Source organism: Pisolithus orientalis (assembly GCF_024613125.1).
Source record: "Pisolithus orientalis strain OTSU chromosome Unknown F5J12scaffold_45, whole genome shotgun sequence".
Taxonomy (NCBI): domain Eukaryota; kingdom Fungi; phylum Basidiomycota; class Agaricomycetes; order Boletales; family Pisolithaceae; genus Pisolithus; species Pisolithus orientalis.
This window is the reverse complement of record NW_026260826.1, coordinates 165,690-187,505: the sequence shown is the minus strand read 5'-3', so window position 1 is coordinate 187,505 and position 21,816 is coordinate 165,690. Positions and strand designations below refer to the sequence as shown.

Genomic DNA, 21,816 nt, shown 5'->3' with positions numbered 1-21,816 from the left:
TTGTAGTGCTCAGCCATGCAATCCTACCTTCCAAGATTGGAAGGGATTTGTGCACTCCACATGTTTCTACAGCACTCCCTCCAAAAGATGCTCATTTTGCTAATTCTTCTGATATGGCTGCCTCCACATCAATCATTTTACTTGTCCCCTTTGCTATGGACCGTGGCTACATATATCTACCAGGAACTCCTACCAGCTTCTGTCCTGAAGCATCCTGGTACATCCCACCCTCATCTGTGCCCTCTCAGCCCATCCAGCTTGGACAGCATGTTCTTTTTGTCAGTATGACCTCTAGGAGGATGTTCTTTGGTCACCTCAGGTCTTTCATTTGCTTGGAAAGGTCTTATGTGGTCATTTCAGTCTCTCCAGTCCAAGAAGCATATGGATCCTTCCTCCCTGCTCCCTGCAAGGTCTTCATACTGGTCTCATCCATCATTCTTCCAAGATTGTGACAGCTACAGTATAATCTACTGTTCTCCACTCTCCCTGATCACATCCATGATGAGTATGATGCACATCTTGCCTCCTTGTTGCAAGATGCAGCAGAAGACACTCCCCCTTCATCCTTTCTTCCAACAAAGCCTCATTCATGAAGTTTTATTTGCTTCACTGAGAGGATGGTTTGGGGGGGAAGGTTGCAATCCCCTATGCTCCTGTCACCCCACAGACCCCCAAAGCTTGACCCCTGTTGACATCTGACTCACCCTGTCCACTTTTGGATGTACTATGTCAGCATCAGATCAACACTGCCTCTCTGTCATCCCACTCTGGCCTAGAAGTGATCTCTTCGAGATGTGACATGCACAGCCTCCCCCTAATGCAATTCCAGTGCACTTTCCCAGTTCCTGACATTACTTGACTCATACTTTGATGTTTTGACTGTCATTGACTCACCTATTGCCAATACTTACCAATCTTTGACTTTGCTTACTGATTCTTTGCTTTTTGGCTTGCTAATCCTTACCAATGCTTACCAATGCTTTCCAAGATGATTACCCATCGCTTACATTCCTTACTCATCAGTTACCAATCACTTACCAAGTGTTTGCACCTTGTTTTCCAAGGGCAACACCCCTGTACTGTATATAAATCACTGTACTTGGATAGCAAAAAAGGAAGATGTCAGAGAGCCCCTCTTGCTTGCATTTTATCATCACTCAGTAATTCATTCAGCAGCTTTGATAGTTGAGACTTTATTAAGGGTCTAACTGTCATCTACTTCGCTTATCCTTGTCTATCATCAATATACTTTGCTCCAAGCCCTCCCTGAGCTCAGTGCAGCTTAGGACATTGAATTAAGTCACCATCCATCCTTCTGTAGGCTGACAGCAGTCTACCCTATCACTTTCTATCACATTCTTGCTCCCTCTTCATCAAGAGCACCACCAACCCTCAGCACTCATCTTTGAGTGTTGTAGCTCACAAAAACCCACCCAAATCAAAGGTTCTATCATCTAGGTACCGCATAGGCACACCACTACTCGCTCTTTTTGTCTTTTGTGTTGGTTTTGGTTGGTTTTCACCACTGAACCACACTTTGACTCACAATGGTCTGTGTAAGGCATTCTCAGGCAGCAGAAAGGGAGATCAAAGGGATCTACATAAGGATGGGCCCATCCATGGTATTCTCAAGCAGCAGATAAGGGAAAACAAAAACCAGTGTTACAACATAAGACAGGCTGATCCATCCATCACAGGATTACAAACCCTTGGCACTGCATAAGATGGGCCAATCTGTCATATCATAGATAGCTCACCACAAATGGACAAGCCTATCCATAATTGGGTTATCCCCCTGTCACAACATAAGACAGGCCCAGGAAGACAAGAAATGAAGAAAGTGGAACCTCTTGCACTATAGAGTATCTGAATTTCCCACTATAAATTGTGTTTCACATTGGACAATTTGCCTATTTAGTTGGAATCTCAGGTGCTGGTCTATGTAGCTGCAAGCCAGGCTCTGCCATTGGAGCAGACAGGAAACATGCAAAACAAACAGCAATGCTATTCCAGAACAATGCATCATATTTTTATCTGAGCCTCTGCTTCATATATGCATTCAGGATTATTGACTTGTACTGGTATTGCCATCATGCCATGGGAATCATTCATAGGCAGGATAAAAAATGCAACATCTGCATATCTCATCATCTGTCTTTAACCTCTGACTCTTCCACTCTTCAATCACCATCACCACTCTCACCATCAAACTATTCCATCATCTCACAAGCTCTTCAAGAAATCACCTGAGCTTGATGCTGCAGCCAACTGCATCCTTTAAATTTACTTCAAGGATATCGTGGAAAGCAGCAAGCTGGGAAAGGTGGACAAGATTGTGCAGTGGAGAGGTGCCATCAAGGCAATAAATGATGAACTAGTGCATCATAGTATCATCACATTTTTTTCACTAACTGATGCATTCAGGATATGACTACCACCAGTTGGGCCTCCCTATGCCCCACATGGTGCCAACACCAACACCACCTGCTCAAGAGACTGAAATGCCTATGAGCAACAAAGGAAAATGGAAAGTGACCAAGGCAGAGGTGGAGCAAATGATAGTGGATAGCTTGCACAGGATGGAGGTGGATGATGAGGGTGAAGATGAGGTGCCAGAGAAGGAGGATGACAAGGAAGAACCAGTGTGAGGCAGGCAGAAGTGCAAAGCTGCCACAATAATGATGTCCCATCGATCCAGACATTGATCCTGCTCTAGGAAGGCAACAACAGAAACCAACCATGATGAAGACATTCCTGCTCAAGGCCAATCGAAATGCAAGCCTTGTCCACCATCAGATGGACTATATGGTTGCACTGCAATAGCTGCCAGAAGGATGCCTTCCCCTGACCCCCATTCCTGCAAGTCGTGCCACAGATGCAAGGTCTGATGCTACAAGAACCCCAGGAAGTCCTGCTTCCTGTGCAATGGTTGCAAAATTCAATGTAGCCATGCCAAAGGTGGGATTGCCACTCCAACTTGATGGAATCCATCATGAGCCAGGGGAAAAAAGCAAGCTCAACATCTGTCCCTGATGATGGAGGCCCAAGAATCCCAAAGCCCAAAGGAACATCCCCCAAAGCAATATGTTTCAATGGCTTCCAAAGCCATCAATGCTGGGGTTGGGCCCTCCAACCAGGGAGAGATGATCGCTGAGGGATCTTCACCCAGTATGTTCACAATTTCATGTATTTATGCTGACTCAAATTTTATTTAGAGATTCATATTCCTGCATTCAAATGCAGGAATTCCTGCCCAATCCCAGCCACTGTATGAGCAGATTCAATCATCGAGGCTGGCCCATCTGTTGCGCAGGAGGTAGAGGGATCTGCAGCAGCAGGTATGTTTAATCACTCTACATTTATGCTAATTATCATGGTTAACCCTTGTATTCAAAGAAGACACCCACCCATCGACAACAGCAGCACCTGTCCAACTTGCAACCACTGCAACTGCCAGCACACCATCACCCATCTGTGCCCCAATCACCAAGGTGTCACAAATGTCCAACACAATTGAAGAGCAAATTGAAGATTTGGAATGTCAACTCTGATGCTGAGGCCCACCACCAATACTACAAGGATCAAATGTATGATTTCCAAATACAACAGGATGAAACCATGCATTTGCTGGACAGGATGGCTCATGAGCTGGAGGCTCTGTGTATTCAGGTATATGGACAACAGCATTCCATGGATCCTGATAGAAGGAAACCTTCAAAATAAGTGGACTGTGCGAGATGCAAGGCTGAGAGCAATTGGTCATTGGATGCAAATGCAAAGCAGTATTCTCATTGCACTAACATAGGATCCAGGGTATGCCCACAGGTGGGTCATGTGCAAATGAGCAGATTGTGAGAGTTGCAAGGTTCAATTCAGGGAAAACATTGCATTCTGCTATTGCAGGAGCCAATGTATTTCAATAGGTGGAAGCTTGGCAAATGAGCAGATAAATATTTCTCCACAGATGGAAATACAACCAAGGGCATTCAGCCAGTCACTAGTGACCAATTCACCCTCTGTAGTGAGCAATAAATATTCTGTTTCCCAACAATGGTTTGTTGCCATTCATCTCAGCCCATGGACACATGAGCCTTTCAAGACAAATGATATACATACTCATGTCATACCAGACATATCCACAATGGAAATAAAACATGTGCAAGGTGAATGAATGGGCTAGCTTGCCACTGGATGTCTCCTGCAAAGTACCCACTGACCTGCCCATCAGCTACAGGGCAGAATGCAAGGGGAGGGAACAGAAACTGCAGGTTCACATTACAGCTGTTTGCAAAACGATGCGGAAAATCTGTTCAACAATCAGACTGTTCAGATATAGCCAGGATAGGACCCCAGAAGTACCTTAGTGGGTAGCTACTGTCTGTTACGATAGTACACTAAGAATCGAACATACTGCCCACATGCCCTCTCGCATGGTATCCATCAACCTCAAGTCTTGTATTCCTGTCCTTCACCAAAATGGCTATAGCATCAGGCAAATCTGTAGTTTTCTAGGCATCAAGAAAACACTCATTTACAAAACTCTCAGACTTCACACCAAGTACGGTGTCATGTACAACCCAAACACTTATTCCCATACCATCAGTCGTCATCGCATTCTCAGCCTCGAAGACATCACATTTATCCTTGCCATCATTCAACATCACAGCACAATCTACCTAGACGAGCTTTGAGAGGAGCTCTGGCTCAAGCGTCAAGTTCATATCACTCCATCTACACTTTCTCGAACTCTTCAGGGCCTCCACATCACTTGGAAGGTTGTCTCTGCATCTGCCTCTGAGAGGAACGAGGAGTCGCACATGCTCTACATGAATTGCATCGCAGCAGAAGCACCAGACCTAAATATGCTTGTCTTCATTGACAAAGCTTCCAAGGACAAGTGTACCTCCACTCACCCACATGGGCGAACAGTCAGAGGTCTACGTTGCCAAGTCAGGAGGTACTTTGTATGTGGAATGCGCTACTCTATTCTCCCTGCCATCATGCTTGATGGCATCATCACATATGATATCATCGAGGGTGCTGTTGATGGAGAGCAATTTCTGCGATTTCTGAAGGAGCATGTTGTAAGTGAATCATCTTCAAGCCAGTACATGCTAATCTATCCAACAGATGCCTTTTACCAACCCATATCCTGGCCCCTGCAGTGTTATTATTATTGAGTCCTTGATAGTCTACACAGAGGTGGAGTGAACCATCCTTCTTTTTTACGAAGAGGACAGGGGCACCATGAGCAGAGGTGGACTACTTGATGAAACTGTAGCCAAGGTGCTTGTCAATGAAGGTGCAGAGAGCTTCAAGCTCTGGTGGAGACAGAGAGTAGATTGTGCCAATGGGCAGAGAAGCTCCTTCCTTGAGGTCAATCTTGAGATTGAATGAGCAGTGTGGCAGAAGTTCAGTAGCCTTGTCTTTACTAAAGATGTCAGCAAACTTGTGATACTCAGGAGGGACTGAGGAGAGGTCAGGAGGCAGAGAAAAAGTGGAGGATGCACAAAGCTTCACATCATCAGCAGAGAGCTGTAAGCGGAACTGTCTAGAGCCAGGGAGAGTACAGGCTCTGACATACACAGCAGCATTGATGAGTGAGATGAGCAGAGCAGAGCACTGGCAAGTCTGTCAGAGGTGCAGACAGAACTGCAGATGGAGTGGGGGGTGTCGGATCCAGAGTGGAGGTTCACAGCAGAGGGTGACAAAGGTGCCTGGGGTGTCAGCATTCCCTGTAACCATGGTTTGAACAATATACTGCCCAGTACCCAGTCAATCAACAGATTGAAACAGGTGAGCCAGTTGTGCCCTAATACCAATGAACATGAAGAATCCAATGGAGTAACATAAAATGAAACAGAGTTGACATTGCCAGAAGGAAAGTGGAGGGAAAGATCTACTTCTTGGGAAATGACAGCATTTGTACTACCATCAAATAAGCAGAGTGGAACTGGCAGAGAAATGGAGGAAATGGGAATAGCATATGCTTTGATTATGGATGGGTTTACAAAACAATGAGAAGAGCCAGAGTCAATCAATGCAGAAACAGTATCAACAGAGTAATCAAGAAGAGATACAGACAGAAGTAAAGAATTGGGACTAGAGAGAGCAGATGCATTGAGTTGGATGTCCAGTTGCACACAGTTGGGATCAATGCTTCCTTCAGGCTGTGCGAGCTCCCTGGAGGAGCAGACTAATTTTTGGCTCTGCCTTCTCCACAGGTGGAGGAGGCAGAGTTCCAGCTGTAGCTGCACAGGCTTTGGCTGCACAAGAGGTAGACTTGGGACAGTCCTTGGTGGAGTGGCCAGCCTCACCACAGAAGAGGCAGAGGTTGTTTTTCATCCTGCACTGTCATTCAGTGGAGGTGAGTTTGCCATCCTTGCCCAGAAGGTGGGTAATATTGGACTTGGATGCATTGGACCTGGGTGGATCCTTCTGTTTGCCCTTGCCTTTGGCATCAGACTTTGGAGTGGAGGCAGAGGACAATGATTTAGACTTGTTGTTGGAGCTGGAAGGCTGCAACTTGTCAGTGGTGGGCTTGGTGGTGCATGAGATCTCTGCTTTATGCTCCCAGTAGCATGCATCAATGGTCTGAGCAAGTTTGTGGAGTTGTGCAAGGGTAGAAGGTTTTCCTATGCGAGCGATCTCATCCTTGATGTGGTCTGGAAGTCTGCTATAAAAGCAGTGGCAGAGTGTGCCAACACCACAATCTTTGACCTGTGAAGCCCAGCGATTGAACTCTATGACATATTTGGTAATTCAAGAACTGTCTTCCATGGTGAGGTTTTCAAGTTGTTGGATGGCATCTGCTATGGTATCATGCAGACCAAAATTAGTTGTGAGCTCTTGTAAGAACTCATGATAGTCATCCATCCAGAGCAGGCAGTCATAATTGTCAGGGTTTAGTAGGTCTGGCTCAAACCAAGCCAGAGCCATACCCTTAAGATAGGACTGAGCAAAGGTAACCTTTGCTCTGTCAGAGCAGAATGCATGGGGGCAGTCTTGGAAGTTCAGCTTGCATTGTATGAGGAACTTGTGGAGTTTCTTAGGGTCAGAGCTGTCAAAAGTGTCATGCTTGTGGACTTTGGTTTTCAGAGCAGAGTCCCCAGTGCATGAACCAGACCACACAAGTGCATGGACAGCCCTAGCAAGAGCTATGAGGGGATCCTCTGGCAGCTCAGCCAGGTCTTCAGGGATATCCCTGTCACTGCTGCCCCCACCATCAGGATCACCATCAGGGTCATCAGGGTGGGTCCATCATCTCAGTTATGAGGAGATGGAGTATGGAAAGTGGTTGGATGGAGGTCAGAGCAACCAGCTTGCAAAGCACTTTCACCTTCAGTGCAAGAGTGGCATCAAGCAGAGAATGATTGGAACTGTTCAATGATGGAAGGGAGTCGACACAGATTAGCTAGCACAACAGCAAGGTTCTCAGCGACCTCTCTCTGGGATTGAGCTCAAGTTCTCATAATGGTGTAAGTTTTTTGGAAGACAGAAAACAAGATCATACAAGTGCAAGTATGAATATACTGTCAAGTCTGGGCCTACTCCAACCAACTCCAATGCTGGATGAGGTCCAGGGAGAGGATTGGAAGCAAGTCTGACAGAAAGAGCAGAACTCTGACTGGCAGAGTGTTGGCAGGAACAAAATCTGCTGAGGTAAGGGTGGAGTGAAGTGAGGGTGTTGGGTTCAGCTCATGTGCTACCCCCTTGCACAATCTCAGCCCTTGTATTTCAGAGGGGGAGTACAGATGGACAGTCAGAGGTAACTCTGACAAGCAGAAGACAGAGACAGAGGGAGTAGGAACTAAGTTGATATTCATACTGAGGAATGGCAGAGTATGATACATGCTTTTATACTACTATGGAGGTACAGTAACCAGAATTGGAACTGACATATGGAGACCCAGAAATTTTCAAGTAAAACTTCCCAGATGATGAATGAAGGGTAGATGGAGGACATGCAGGTGGGTAACATGGAACATCCAGGGAAGGAAACAGACCAGGTGCTGGACCATGCAGTGCATGCACTGTGGAGTACCTGACTGTGAACTGTCAGGGAGGAGTCCAAGGGTAGTCACATGACCCTTCAGAGAATGGTCCATTCAGTCCAGTAGGAGAGCAACACAAGTCCAACAGCCATCAGAGTGGAGATGGTTCATAACTGACAGAAGTTGGGCAGAGTTGGTGTGGAGTGAGTGAATGACTGGTGGAAGAGGGTGTGGAGTGAGTAAGGACTTAGAGTGAATGCACAGTTATGACATGCAAGAACCAATGGCAACAGTGGTCACAAGATATCATTCCAGCACTTCTCAAGCCCTACATGTGCTATCTTGAGGCATCCCAATCCCTCTGCAGGGTGGTAGACCCCCCAGTCATCCATTGATGTTGCACTTGCACAGTGTATCAACTCACTGTTTGCTGTCTCTTCTTTGACTGTCTGTGACCCTTTTGTTGTTTGCTCTTGTGATGCTCATGTATATCCAGGTTTGGAGGACATTGGGATAAGCTACTGTGCATGCACCCCAGCTCCTATATGCCTCATGGGCCATGGGTTATTTGCATCATCTCCTGTGGTACCTACTCTGGCAGTTGACCTTCATGTACTGGAATTTGTAAAGAAGCTCTTTGTCCAGCTAATGCCAAATACAACTGCATGGTGTGAAGCACTTGAAAGCTTCCTGGATGGTCAAGGGTATAGACTGCAGTTCAAGGTATGTTCTTTTCCACTCACCATCACTGGATCTCTGCCTTTGTCTTCACATCCACCCTGTATGCTACTTGTATTGGTATATCATCATGGTTTGAATGTACATGTACCCACACAAATATCTCTGGTGTAATGATGGGTGTTTATTCAAATAATCAGGACAATCTCTGGCAGCATTTCAGTAATGCTTATCATTGGTATACTGTGTTGACAATATATGTGGGGACCATATTTCTGCTATGCTCTGGTCCTTTTGCCCAAACTCCATGCCACAGCAAGATAGCCCCTGGCCAAGTGACTACCTATGTGCTTGCTGTCCTCTTTGCTTTGGGGGAGGTGACTTACAGAGCTCTAGCCCTCCTCAGGATGAGTGAGTCAATGACAAGCTCATTGTTGCTGACTAGATGACTGAGACCCAATAGCTTTGACTGCATTGTCTGCTTAGATGCATGTGTCACTCAGAAGAGAACCAACAAATCTGCCACTGATGACCCTCCCAATCCCACCAGCATTGTATTCATCCCTGAGTCAGAGGTGAAGGCCATGGAGGTTTTCATTGAGAAACAGAGATCCCTCCCAACCAGTCAACATCATTCTCAGACTCAAAACCAGCAGGACAGGTTGGAGGATGGAATGAGGGTACCTGCCTGTGTGTTGGATGGGTGTGGAGGTTCTTTCCATGCAGCAGATCAGAAGAGGCAAAAAGCCAGCACACAATTTTTTGCGGATACAGGGCTTATGGCTTTGTTGTGTCATCATGATTGTGTCCTCTGGTTGGTTAATATGACATCAGCAGGGGAAAAGCAGCACTATGCCCTAGTGCTGGTGAAACATCTCTTTGACCATCTCCCTGCCAAGATGACTGTTGGCCTCTTATATGACATTGGTTGTCAATTGGAGCATAGCTGTCAAAAGTGGAAACTCCTTGATGATGGGATACTCTCCAGGTTGAAGTTTGGTATTTCTGTCTTCCATGCTTATGGTCATCAATGGCCATGCCAATTGGTATATCACCCATGTAAATGTGTAGGCTTTGGCTTGTCAAATGGTGAGGGGTGTGAGCAACTATGGAGTGCTCTAAAAATGCTTATTCCAATTCTTCAAGTATCTGGGGTAAGCATTGACTCTTCTTCAAATATAATCCAGTGCTCATTTTACCCTTAGTATCATCAGAGATTATTTGTCCTTGACAATCAAATTCAACACTTGGACAAGAAGTCTTTTGATGCATTTGGCCAGTGGCTGAGTAGGAATTGGTCCCTCTGCAAAAGTAGGAAATTGGTGGCTTTGGAGGCTCTTCATGCTCTGCATGTTGACACGCAGACTCTACAGCATGAGTGGGCTGCACAAGTACATGCACAAACTCAACTTCTACCTTGCTAGTCTGTTCCCTTTGTGTGTGTGTGATCATATGACTCACCAACCTGTAGGTCAGTCAAAGAACAAGGGTTCTGAACAGTTGGCACATGTTCTTGCTCTGGAGAAAGCAGTTGAGGACTATCAGTGCCATGTGGATCAGTTAGAGAAGGATCTTGTTGATGATCATGTCAATGACATTGTTGACTACAATCTACAACTTGCTGCAGCAAAAGGGTCACTGTCAAAGGCAGCCCAGGTCCTCAAGAAGAAAAAGGCTTCACTGGGACTTTCTGCCCAAACTGACCTTCATCTGCTGAGGAACAACAAGTGGCTCCAAACACAAACAAATGCACAAGCACTTAAGGTCTGGATAAGGGAACAACTTCATCAGTGCAAGTTTGAGTTCCAGTGACTACAATGGTCATATGGGACCTCTTCCAGTAGTGAGCAAATTCTTATTTCTGGCTGCTATTTTCAATAACATCATGTAGAAAACCATTTACAGTCACATGTGGAGTCATCCATAAAACAACAAGAGCCTACCATCCTGAAACTTGTCACCACATACAATAATCTCTTTGATGAACTGCAGAGTATGATATGACTGCATAAGGCACCACCTGGTGCCATCCCTCCCAATCCCATATCTTCTAAAGGTATTTTTCAGCTGGATGTTGATAGTGATATTTGGCAGGATGGTCTTGAGGAGCTTAGTGCTAGCACCCCACGTTGGCTTGCTGATGAGAGTGCACACAAGGGAATCAGGCTGATGTTGTGAGTTGATCACTGTAATGAAGAAGAAAGAAGGTTGTCAAGAGAGTGGTCTATCATACAGGAATGGTTTTCCATGGAGTGGCTGAGTGTAAAGTCTGCTCTGGAAAATGTGGCAGGTGAGTGCAAATACCATGTTTATGTCCCATCTCATAGGGAGTTAGATGAATATTACAAGTATCACCTGCATGCCTACAGGGATTCCATTGTTGCAGTATATGTCAAATGGGAGGCCAAGGTTCAACATATGCCATATGCATGGGCTGCATATAGGCCATGGGAACCTACAGCAGAAGACATTAGGGAGTGCCTTGCTGCCACACATAATCCTGGTGGAACCCATGCTTCAGAGGATCTAACAGCACCAGTATTAGAAGAGAATGACTCTGATGAAGGGGATGTAATGTCAGAAGGAGATGATGAGCTGTTGATGGCCATTGAAGAGATGGAACTGGAAGAGGAATGTCCCACTGAGCAAGCAAATGAAGGGAAATTTACAGAAGATGAGGATTGGTTGGAGGACATTGGAACTGGTTATTTGCCCTCATCACCATTGCAGGTGCCATCAAAAAGGTGTAGATACTATATGCATACCTAAACTTCATCAATAAATAGTTTGTACCCAGAGAAAAGATATGTATGAGTGATCTACATTAAATGTTACCCTAAGGCACTCTGTTTTATGGTGACCTGCAATGCCTTTGGCCTCCTGCTGGGTCAAGCATTATGATTGATTAAACTAACAAGAGAATGCACATAGTGCATTGGAAAATCCTCAGCATTGCTGGGAAAATCCCCAGAGTGGGTGGGAGAATCCCCAGTATAGCTTGGAGAATCCTCAGAGTGGGTGGGAGAATGCCCAGAGCAGGTTGGAGAATCCCCAAGACAGAACTTGGAGAATCCCCAGTATACCATGGAGACTCCCCAGAGTGGGTGGGAGAATCCCCAGAGCAGGTTGAAGAATCCCAAGCATTGTCTGGAGAATCCCCAGCAATGCTTGGAGAATCCCCAGCAGTGATTGGAGAATCCCCAGAGTGGGTTGGAGAATCCCCAGCAGTGCTTGGAGAATCCCCAGGGTGGGTTGCAGAATCCCCAGCAGTGCTTGGGGAATCCCCAGGACATAGCTTGGAGAATCCCCAGAGTTGGTGGGAGAATCCCCAGCATTGTTAGGAGAGCCCCTAGAGACAGGAGTTGGCTGGGAAATTCCAAGCATTGCCTGGAGGATCTGCTGCATACCCTGTGGATCACCAGAGTGGGTGGGAAAATTCCAATGGCACCTGGACAATCTTTGACTTGTATGCAATGGCCAAGACTGGAGATCACTGAAGACTTGGGAAGCATGGTGAAAGTATATGTCTGCTGTGCCTGGGCAACCACCATCACCAAGTATATTCTACTCCCTCCATCAGATGTCACCAGTCTTTCCTCAGTGGTCTATGGCCATGCTTTTTCACATATTCATATTGTATAAAGTGCTCAGATCAGATTCTGTGGAAATAGGTACTTGGTGTGATACACACTCCTGTCAGCAACATGGAGACTCCAAATCATTCCAATTGATCCTTCATGCTGTGATGGTGGTCTATTTGAACTGGAGGTTCCCATGATCATCTTGGAATAGGTCTGTTTGGGCTGGATGCCCTGGGAACAGGTCCATTCAGGCTGGGGAAACTCCCAGGATGCACTGGGAACAGGTCCATTTAGGCTGGAGATTCCCCCAGGATGTCCAGGGAACAGGTCCATTTAGGCTAGGGAATCCCCCAGGATGCATTGGGAACAGGTCTATTTAGGCTGGAGATTCCCCCAGGATGCACTGGGAACAGGTCCATTTAGGCTGGAGAATCCCCCAGGATACCCAGGAAATGGGTCTATTAACTCACTGGGGAAAGCCCCATTTAGACCCCAGGCACTCTGTTATAGATGTAATAATCCTGGAGAAAGTCCATGTCTCACACCTTGCTCTGGAGAGTCTCCAGCAGTTGCTGGGAATACCCAGGTGGTCAACACCTATTAGGTGGATACATCTATAAGAATATATGAACCTAATAGGTCCCCTGGGGGGGGTGACTGAAGTGCAAGCATACCACATCTGCTCAATACAGATGGGCAGATGGCTGGCAATAGTCTGATTAATGGGACATACATCCTGGGTGGAGCATGCAAGGTCTGGGTCACTCAAATCAGATCTGATTCATGCCAGAATGGTGTCCATGGAAAGCCACTGTTGGGTGGGTGCCAAGCATACTGCATCCACTCAATGCAGATGGGTGGATGGCTGGCAATAGTCTGATTAATGCCAAATACATCCAGAGTGCAGCTTGTGAGATCTGTGTCACTCAAATCATCTCCAATTCATGCCAGCATGGTGTCCATGGAAAGCTGCTGTTCAGTGGGTGGTGGGGTTACTGCACCCACTCAATACAGATGGGTGGATGGCTGGAAATAGTCTGATCAATGCCAAATACATCCAGGGAGCAGCTTGTGAGATCTGGGTCACTCAAATCATCTCCAATTCATGCCAGCATGGTGTCCATTGAAAGCTGCTGTTCAGTAGGTGCCAGGGATACCACATCCATTAGTGATGGGCCCATCTTTATGTTTCAACAGGGTACATCTTACTGGGCCCAGGCCTGCCCATATGCTGTGACAATATAAATAATACTACCAAAGGGCCCATCCATATGTTGTGATGCTATACATGAGATTACTGACAGGCCCATCTTTATGTTTTGTCAGAGGTACATCTTACTGTGGACAGGCCCATCCATATGTTGTGACTCTATTCAATGATACTAGTGACAGGCCTGTCTTTATGTTTTGACAGGGTACATCTTACTGGGGCCAGGCCTGCCCATATGTTGTGACAATATAAATAATACTACTGAAGGGCCTGTCCATATGTTGTGATGCTATACATGAGATTACTGATGGGCCCATCTTTATGTTTTGTCAGAGGTACATCTTACTGTGGACAGGCCCATCCATATGTTGCAACAATATAAATAATACTACTGAAGGGCCTGACCTTATGTTGTGACTCTATTAAATGATATTAGTGATGGGCCCATCTTTATGTTTCAACAGCAGTACATCTTACTATTGACAGGCCTGTCCATATGTTGTGACAGGGGTGTAACCTACCAGGACAGGCCCATCCATGTCTTACAGCAGCTCAGTATTCTTAATTGGTCATGGGCCTATCTAAATGTTTCAACATCCTTACCCACCATGGGCCCTCCCATATGTTGTGGTAATACACTTATGGGCCTGTACATATGTTGCTCTAACTTTAGTCCCTTGGGCCTGTCCACATCAGTAGACCACTTTGTGAGCTGGTAGTCCTAGGGAATCTGTCCAGTGCTGGACAGCTCTGGACAGCTCTGGCCAGCAAAAGTGATTTACTGAATGTCCATTTCAACCTGAGATTGCTGCAAGTTGCTTGTCATGCATCATGATTCAAGTAGGGGCATGAAATGGACCCCAATAAGTCAGCCACACCCCATAAGAACAATGATTCCCAATCTAGTTGGCCCAGCTCTTTCAGCCTGTCTGGCAAAAACTTGGGGGACAAAACAACTTTCAGACCTGGACCAGGATGCATCCAGGAATTTATGCAATCATGGCAAATATGTGATAGATTATCTAAGAAATAGGGTAAATGTGCAAGGTATTATGTACATATGTAGCATCTGTTTTTGACAATAAGTACATCAGCAAAACACTGAAATGAACAGCTTAGCAAGCGAGACCTTGACAGGTAATGAAATGTTACATTCACTCAAATGATGACTGCTGATTGGCTGGTTAGTTTGCCATTCAGCAATGTTCACAATGCATCTTATCTTCGAAGTACTTCAGGAATATTGTATCTAATCAGCCTATCCACAACTCTGCCAGGCACTGAAAAAATTGTCTCTTGATTTCGATAGCCTACACTAGATCTGTACTGATCTATATTCATACAATGTATTGAAAGCTTCCTTGCCAGTATAGTAGTTGAGGTAGAAGCATTGGTACACCTTCCTGCAATGTTGCCAGTGTCACTGTGCAGTCTACTTCCTTCCCAAATGCAGGCACTAGGTCTGCTGAATGACAAACTTCAGTTAAAGGAAGAATAAAGCCAACACAGCAAGCTGATGTCGGACATAAAGAGGGGGAGTATACCCTCTCAAGCATCCACAGGTGTGTGTCTAGTTGACTTTCTGGTGTTGCAATGATATGGAATGGCTGAATGTAAAGGAGAGGCTGAGCTAAAAAGGGGGGAGGAGGCTCTTGAGAGTGGTGGGAGCGGGTCATCCAAAATACTACTTGTACTTGTGCAACATGATCTGTATGAATAAATAGAATAGTGTGTTAGTCATATGGCAATGTGCATTGAACAACTTACAACCAGGATTGTGTTGACTCTGCCCATCAACATTCAGAAGGATGGTGTCACAGTTGCTGAGGGGGAAGCTAGTTGACAGAGGCTGAGCTTGAACCACTTGACTAGGCATGATGGTTGAAGGCTGGGATACTGAGTATCATTGAATATGGAATTTATGCCAGACCATAATTTCATTGAATGACTGAAAGATTGAGTGGGATGTTGAACCTCCTGTGCACTGCAAAATGTATTCCTCAAGCCTAGCAGTGAAGTTGGGAAGCATGTAAATGTCTCCAATATCAACAATCCTGAGTTTTGTGCAGTCAGGAGTGATTGTGATGGACAGTGCAGCTGTGGCACCGCTGGAGCTAATACCATCTGTAAAAATATTGCAAATGGGCCAAGGAGAGTTAAAATGGTATTGTTCGCTGGGGGCAACATGGGAGACCCATGCCGAAGTAGGATCTGCTGAACAGAGAATATCTTCTTCATTGCTGGCAGCATTGACCAAGGGTTCATTGTATTCGTGAAGTAGGAGGTACACATCCAAGAGGGCACATATGCTCCTCACAGTCGAGAAGGCAGATGATCTGTTTGGTGAAACTGGGCTGCTTGTTTGTCCGAGAAAATGGAGTCTTGCAATGGGTAATGAGCAGATGCTCCAAGACATCAGCACTATACTGTATCAAACCGCCACTCCTTCTAATAGCATCTGCAAAGCTTAACAAAAGCTCCAGCTTAGGGATGTTAAAGTTTTCTTTCCCCAAGCAACCACCTGGCAGTGATGATGGCATGTTGTGTTGAATGAAACTCTGAGAGTGATGCTTCCATGCTGCTAATTGATGATTCTGTGTGAAGCAGCCTCTGAGCAAGACTAGAAAAAATCGATGAGTGCACAGACAGGCCAAACCATTGTGGAAGGGGCAGTGCCAGCAATCATAGGGACAATAGTACATTGGATGTCATGATATTCATGGCCCATCATCTGGCTCACATGCTGATACACCAGCAGCGAAGTGGCTGCACCCCAACACTGTTTGTGGTGGACCTTGTAGCAGGGTGTCAAGTTCATCACTCCCAACCACCTCCTTGCACCACTTTAACACATGATCAAAGAAAAGCTTGTGGACCATGTGGAGAATTTCAGGGATGAGGAAACAGCAAACATCACTATTTTTCCAGTCCTGCCAAAATGGAAGATGTACCCCTGAGGAGGTGATTAGCCTTCACCAACTTTTGGAAGACATCGAGGTCCCAAGGTTTCTTTTGACAACTGACAGTGTGGATGAGGTCAAGTGTGCAGGCTTTTGTGTGGAAGGGCTGACAAGTTGAGTCTCCAAATTTGTCAAGAGTTGCCAGAGTGACTGGGGATGCATTTCTACTTATGGTGGCGATCAGCTGTTGCTCTGGCAGGTCTGCAGTCCATGCAACCAAAGGTGTGTAACAACATTGGATGTCACCAAATGGATCAGCCATGAACTCTCCACAATTGGTGGCATGCTTCAGCTTCTCTGCAACAATGTCAACACATTTGTGCCAGAGCCAGGGACTGCAAGATTGTCTGGTAATCTGAATGAACCTCAAATTTGACAATGGGCACAAAAGCCACACATTGCCAGGCATGTGCTGTGGCCTTCATATGGACATCAGCATCAATATTGGCGATTGTGAGGAAAAGTGGGTGCATCTCAAGCCCACCCATGTACCTTGTAATGGGTGTCTTGTCTGAAGCAGCAATAACAGGAACAAGGGTCATGCCATCAGGGAGAGTGTCCTTAATTAATATTAGCAACTAGAAGATTCAGTGAAGAATAAGAATGATTGACCTGGATACATGTTCACCTCCTGTGCTGTGAACCATTCCCTGTATTCCTCCTCTCCATTTCTCTGTATGCGAAGCAAGTCAAAAGTCATATTCTGGGAAAAAATCAGGTTTCTGAAAAGGCTCTCTACAACCTCTAGTCCATCACAATAAATAAGATCAATCTTCTTCCCTGTGTCATAGCCATCAACCTCAAGTTGCATTACTTGCCACCCTGGCCCCAATGGCAGGGTGTCCATCCAGTCAAGGAGCTGGCATGCTGGTGTGAATGATGGTTTTTGACCATCCAGCTGTATTGGAATTTATAATATGAACATTCCAAACTGTATCAGAACTCACCCAATCCAGTTTGAGGAAAGTATTGATTTGAGCCTGCATGAGGTTCTCAGCAAGAAATTTGCCCAGTCTCCATTCTGCACAACTTTGGAAAGGCCAGTGGATATTTGTTTCCTGATTCTTCTGATATCGAATCATCTTGAATTCATTCAAGTGTGTTCTTCAACTGACCATATATCCAACCTGACTTCTCATGGTACTGGGCAGTGTGATCCCCAGACTCTGTCAATGAGTGAAGAGCAGGGGGTAATGGATAGGTATGTTTCCAGTGTTCGAGGAGGTTCCATCATTAGCTTCAGTGAAGTATGGTGCTCCTGAGCTGTTCAGTGCCCAGCCAAATTTTTCTAAGTCTTTCGAACTCTGCTTCCTTGCTTTCACCCACCAACAGTGTGCATACTCACATCTTAGGCTGAACACAGATACAGCTATGTCTTACCCCCTTACCCCTCCTCCAAGTTCTCCACAAACCCATCAATATGAATATCGCAAGGGATCTCCCTCCCAAGTTCCTCCCACACCTCCTCAGAGCCTCAGCACTGAGGAAGTGCAGATGCCACTTCAACTTCACAACAAGAGTTACCCAGGGGACAATCTTTCTGTGTCCTATCCCTCCTGCTGCTCATAATCTGTCAGCTCAGTGTTGAGCATTCTTGTGCCAAGTTCACACCTCACAGCAAGCCCAGTGCTATCAAGCTCCACTTTGCCAAGAAGTCACTTGGATGACAATCAGTTAGTGATATCACCTTGGAAGATGCATGAGTGGTAAAATCTCTCATATACCTGTACATGCACTATATGTTCTTACAAATATTATTCAGGGAAGAACACTTTTTGTCCACAGATTGATGGGGTTGTCTGAGAGAGCCTTCCAAAAGGCTTTGGCAATGAAGGAGGCTGACTGAGAATCAAGGTGACTCCATGCTCTTACTACTGCTTGGGAGATCAAGGCTATCAACTGCCAGAGAGATTTCCTCCTTGTGATGCAAGAAGAAGAAGAGACTCAGTTCCTTTGGTCAACTAAAGATCTCCAGTTTTTCAAGGATATCATGGAGTGTTGCTCAGTCAGTCGATTGGAAGAGGAGGAAGAATACCACATTGGGGCTTATGGACAGGATTTAATGCTGCTTGCATTGGAGGATGAATGCCTCAACCAGATGGAGGAAGTCACAGGTAAACTTGAAGACAACAAAGTGCTCGACTCCAAAGATAATCTGATGGCCTTCTTGGCCACTTCCATTACAGCTGTTTGCAAAATGATGCAGAAAATCTGTTCGACAATCAGACTGTTCGGATATAGCCGGGATAGGACCCCAGAAGTACCTTAGTGGGTAGCTACTGTCTGTTACTGTAGTACACTAAGAATCGAACATACTGCCCTACATGCCCTCTCACATGGTATCCATCGACCTCGAAGTCTCAGTATTCCTGTCCTTCACCAAAATGGCTATAGCATCAAGCAAATCTGTAGTATTCTAGGCATCAAGAAAACACTCGTTTACAAAACTCTCAGACTTCACACCAAGTATGGTGTCATGTACAACCCAAACACTTATTCCCATACCATCAGTCAGTCGTTGCATTCTCAGCCTCGAAGACATCACATTTATCCTTGCCATCATTCAACATCACAGCACAATCTACCTAGATGAGCTTCGAGAGGAGCTCTGGCTCAAGCATCAAGTTCAGTATCACTCCATCTACACTTTCTTGAACTCTTCAGGGCCTCCACATCACTCAGAAGGTCATCTCTGCATCTGCCTCTGAGAGGAACAAGGAGTCATGTGTGCTCTACATGAATCAGCATCGCAGCAGAAGCGCCAGACCCAAATATGCTCGTCTTCATTGATGAAGCTTCCAAGGACAAGTGTACCTCCACTCGCCCACATGGGCAAACAGTCAGAGGTCTATGTTGCCAAGTCAGGAGGTACTTTGTACATGGAATGCGCTACTCTATTCTCCCTGCCATCACACTTGATGGCATCATCACATACAATATCATTGAGGGCGCTGTTGATGGAGAGTGATTTCTGTGATTTCTGAAGGAGCATGTCATAAGTGAATCATCTTCAAGCCAGGTACATGCTAATCTATCCAACAGATGCCTTTTACCAACCCATATCCTGGCCCCTGCAGTGTTATTATTATGGACAACTGCCGCATTCACCACAGTGAGGAAATTTGCAAGTTAGTTGAAGATATGCATTGTATGTGACTATCCATCAATTGATATTTCTTTTGCTGACATCTCACAGTCTGCAAGTTGATCTATCTCCCACCATACTCACCAGACTACAACCCCATCAAGCAAGCATTTTCTACAATCAAGGCATACTTGCATCACCACTCAGACAACTTATCAATGATGGAAATTGTTTGTGCATGTCAAAGTATTATGCCTGAAAAGGCTGAGGGTTATTTCCGCGCATCTGGGTACATAGTGTAGTGACTGTATCACTGTGTCTAAGTAGATTCCCCCTTCAATTACCAGTTGATTTTGCATGCAGGTTCAATGTAGTATGAATGTGAAAAATGGCCTCTAGGCCAACATTGCAATTGATATGATACCTATGTATGTGACACAGGCATTACATGAAGCAAGGTATGTAGGCATTATGTAGAAAAAACGTCATCCTCTGATTCCTCCCCAGTCTCATCGACGAATGAAACCCCAGGGCACAGGTAACCACTGATCTTGACTCTCACAGTGATAATAAAGGTCGTAGTCGAGCAGGGGCTGGCTTGCTACCATCATCATCTTTGTCGATCATCATCAGAGATGCTGTGAAATGACACCCACCACTGTCCTTGAATCAGCTTCTCATATGCAATCTTCTTCGATGGCCTGGTGGGTGGGGATGAGGCTTGGCCCACTCACTCAGTTGCCTGACTGATGCCCCAGTGTCAGCTATGCTTCCTCTTCACATCAGGACCATTCCACCAAAGTAAACTTCCCTTCTTGAGATGAATGATGTCACCAGTGGCGATACCAGCCCTAGCAAGTGTCTGGTCATCGATATCCATGAGGATGTCAGGTCCAGATTGACTGCAGTTCAAGTTCCCATTCATAGAGGGTGGCATTGTGAACACCGAGGTTCGATTCAGCATAGCGAAGAAAGTGGGAGAGATGAGATGGAGATGGGATGGGTGGTGAAATGGGAGGATCCTGTGGCATGCATGCTGGGTGTCACAGGAGGCGGAACTGGAGAAGTGCGGGCACTAGATACACTGGGTGACAAGAGGCTGGAATTTGCAAGTGTCTGAAGAAGGAGAACACCAGTAATAGAGTTGATATCAATATTTTGCTGATGCCTGGGCTTGCACTTTGCAGGCTGGATGCAAAAACAGTGCTTTGTTGCTCCAATTGAAAGACTCAAGGTTTGGGGGAACCTGACAATGTAGCTTGCCCTTCATCCTACAGATAGTTTAGGGATAGAATGTTCATGAGTAGTGAAAGACTTACCAATGCATGGCACCAGTCCAGTACCATCACAGGTGAAAGGGGGATTGGCCCTACTGGCCCTGACAGTAAGTCATTCCCTTGTCATTCTCATTCTTGTACTGGCTCAGGAGTTTCATGTGCCACCAGGCAAGGTGCATATCAAGGTCTGAATGTTTCTGCTTTCCACTATCCTCACCAGATGAGTTGCTCTCGTCTCCAGAGCCATCGATAGTCAGAAGTTTCTCCACATGTTTCATATTGATGTAGATCTTCGTTGGGCCAGGGTGAACACTACTGAATCCTCTTGACCATATCCTTGTAGTCAACTTCATTATCAACATCGATCGCATTACTGACAGGCTTGGCTAAGGTAAAGCATGGTTAGCACAGATTTGCAGAGTGAGAAATGACTTACCTCCACACTTTGGGCAGTACAAACTTGAAGGGAAAATGTTTACTGCTTGAGACCCTATATTGTCATTGACCATGCTTGTCCAGTACATGCTGTAGAAAATCGAGGTAGTTAGTATCGTTGACAGCAAAAGTAAGCTCTTTTGTCTTCATGGTCGCTTTTGGCACAGTCTTTCCCTTCTCCTTTTTCTTGGGTCCATAGACAGAAAGTGAAATCATGAAAGAATGTAATTTTTCTGTGACAGGGAGTGGGGGATCGCAATGGTGATGACATGTTGAGAAACAAGTCTGCCATAGGGACGAAGTCTAAGTATGTGCTTACACTACACAATGTTACCATAGAGGTGGTTTCAGGGTCCTATCCTGGCTATATCCAAACAGACTAATTGTCAAACAGATTTTCCGCATCATTTTGCAAACAGCTGTAATGTTGATGAAAGTGACACAGATGTGAGTGAAGAAGATGAAAGTGAAAATTGATCATGATTATTCTGGTAAGCCTCTATTCTTCTTTGCATCATCACAACTCTAACCACCATGCCAGCCTCAGTGGCTATTTGTTCTTTTTTCTTTCTTTTCTTTAGTCAATTAGCATGATC

At 45.5% G+C, this 21,816-nt stretch overlaps 2 protein-coding genes across 2 annotated transcripts; one reads left to right on the top strand and one right to left on the bottom strand.

The window, feature by feature from the left end:
• Positions 1-16,731: 16,731 nt before the first annotated feature.
• F5J12DRAFT_907305 (uncharacterized protein) lies at positions 16,732-17,505 on the bottom strand (the record flags this gene model as incomplete). Its single annotated transcript, XM_051748912.1, has 3 exons — positions 16,732-16,983; positions 17,052-17,321; positions 17,371-17,505. The coding sequence occupies 3 exons, from the start codon at positions 17,503-17,505 to the stop codon at positions 16,732-16,734; spliced, it is 657 nt and encodes a 218-aa protein (XP_051595979.1).
• Positions 17,506-18,347: 842 nt separating this feature from the next.
• F5J12DRAFT_896924 (uncharacterized protein) lies at positions 18,348-18,673 on the top strand (the record flags this gene model as incomplete). The annotated part of the gene is made up of 2 exons (XM_051747987.1): positions 18,348-18,611; positions 18,665-18,673. 2 exons carry the CDS (start codon positions 18,348-18,350, stop codon positions 18,671-18,673), a joined length of 273 nt encoding a protein of 90 aa, XP_051595978.1.
• Positions 18,674-21,816: the final 3,143 nt, after the last annotated feature.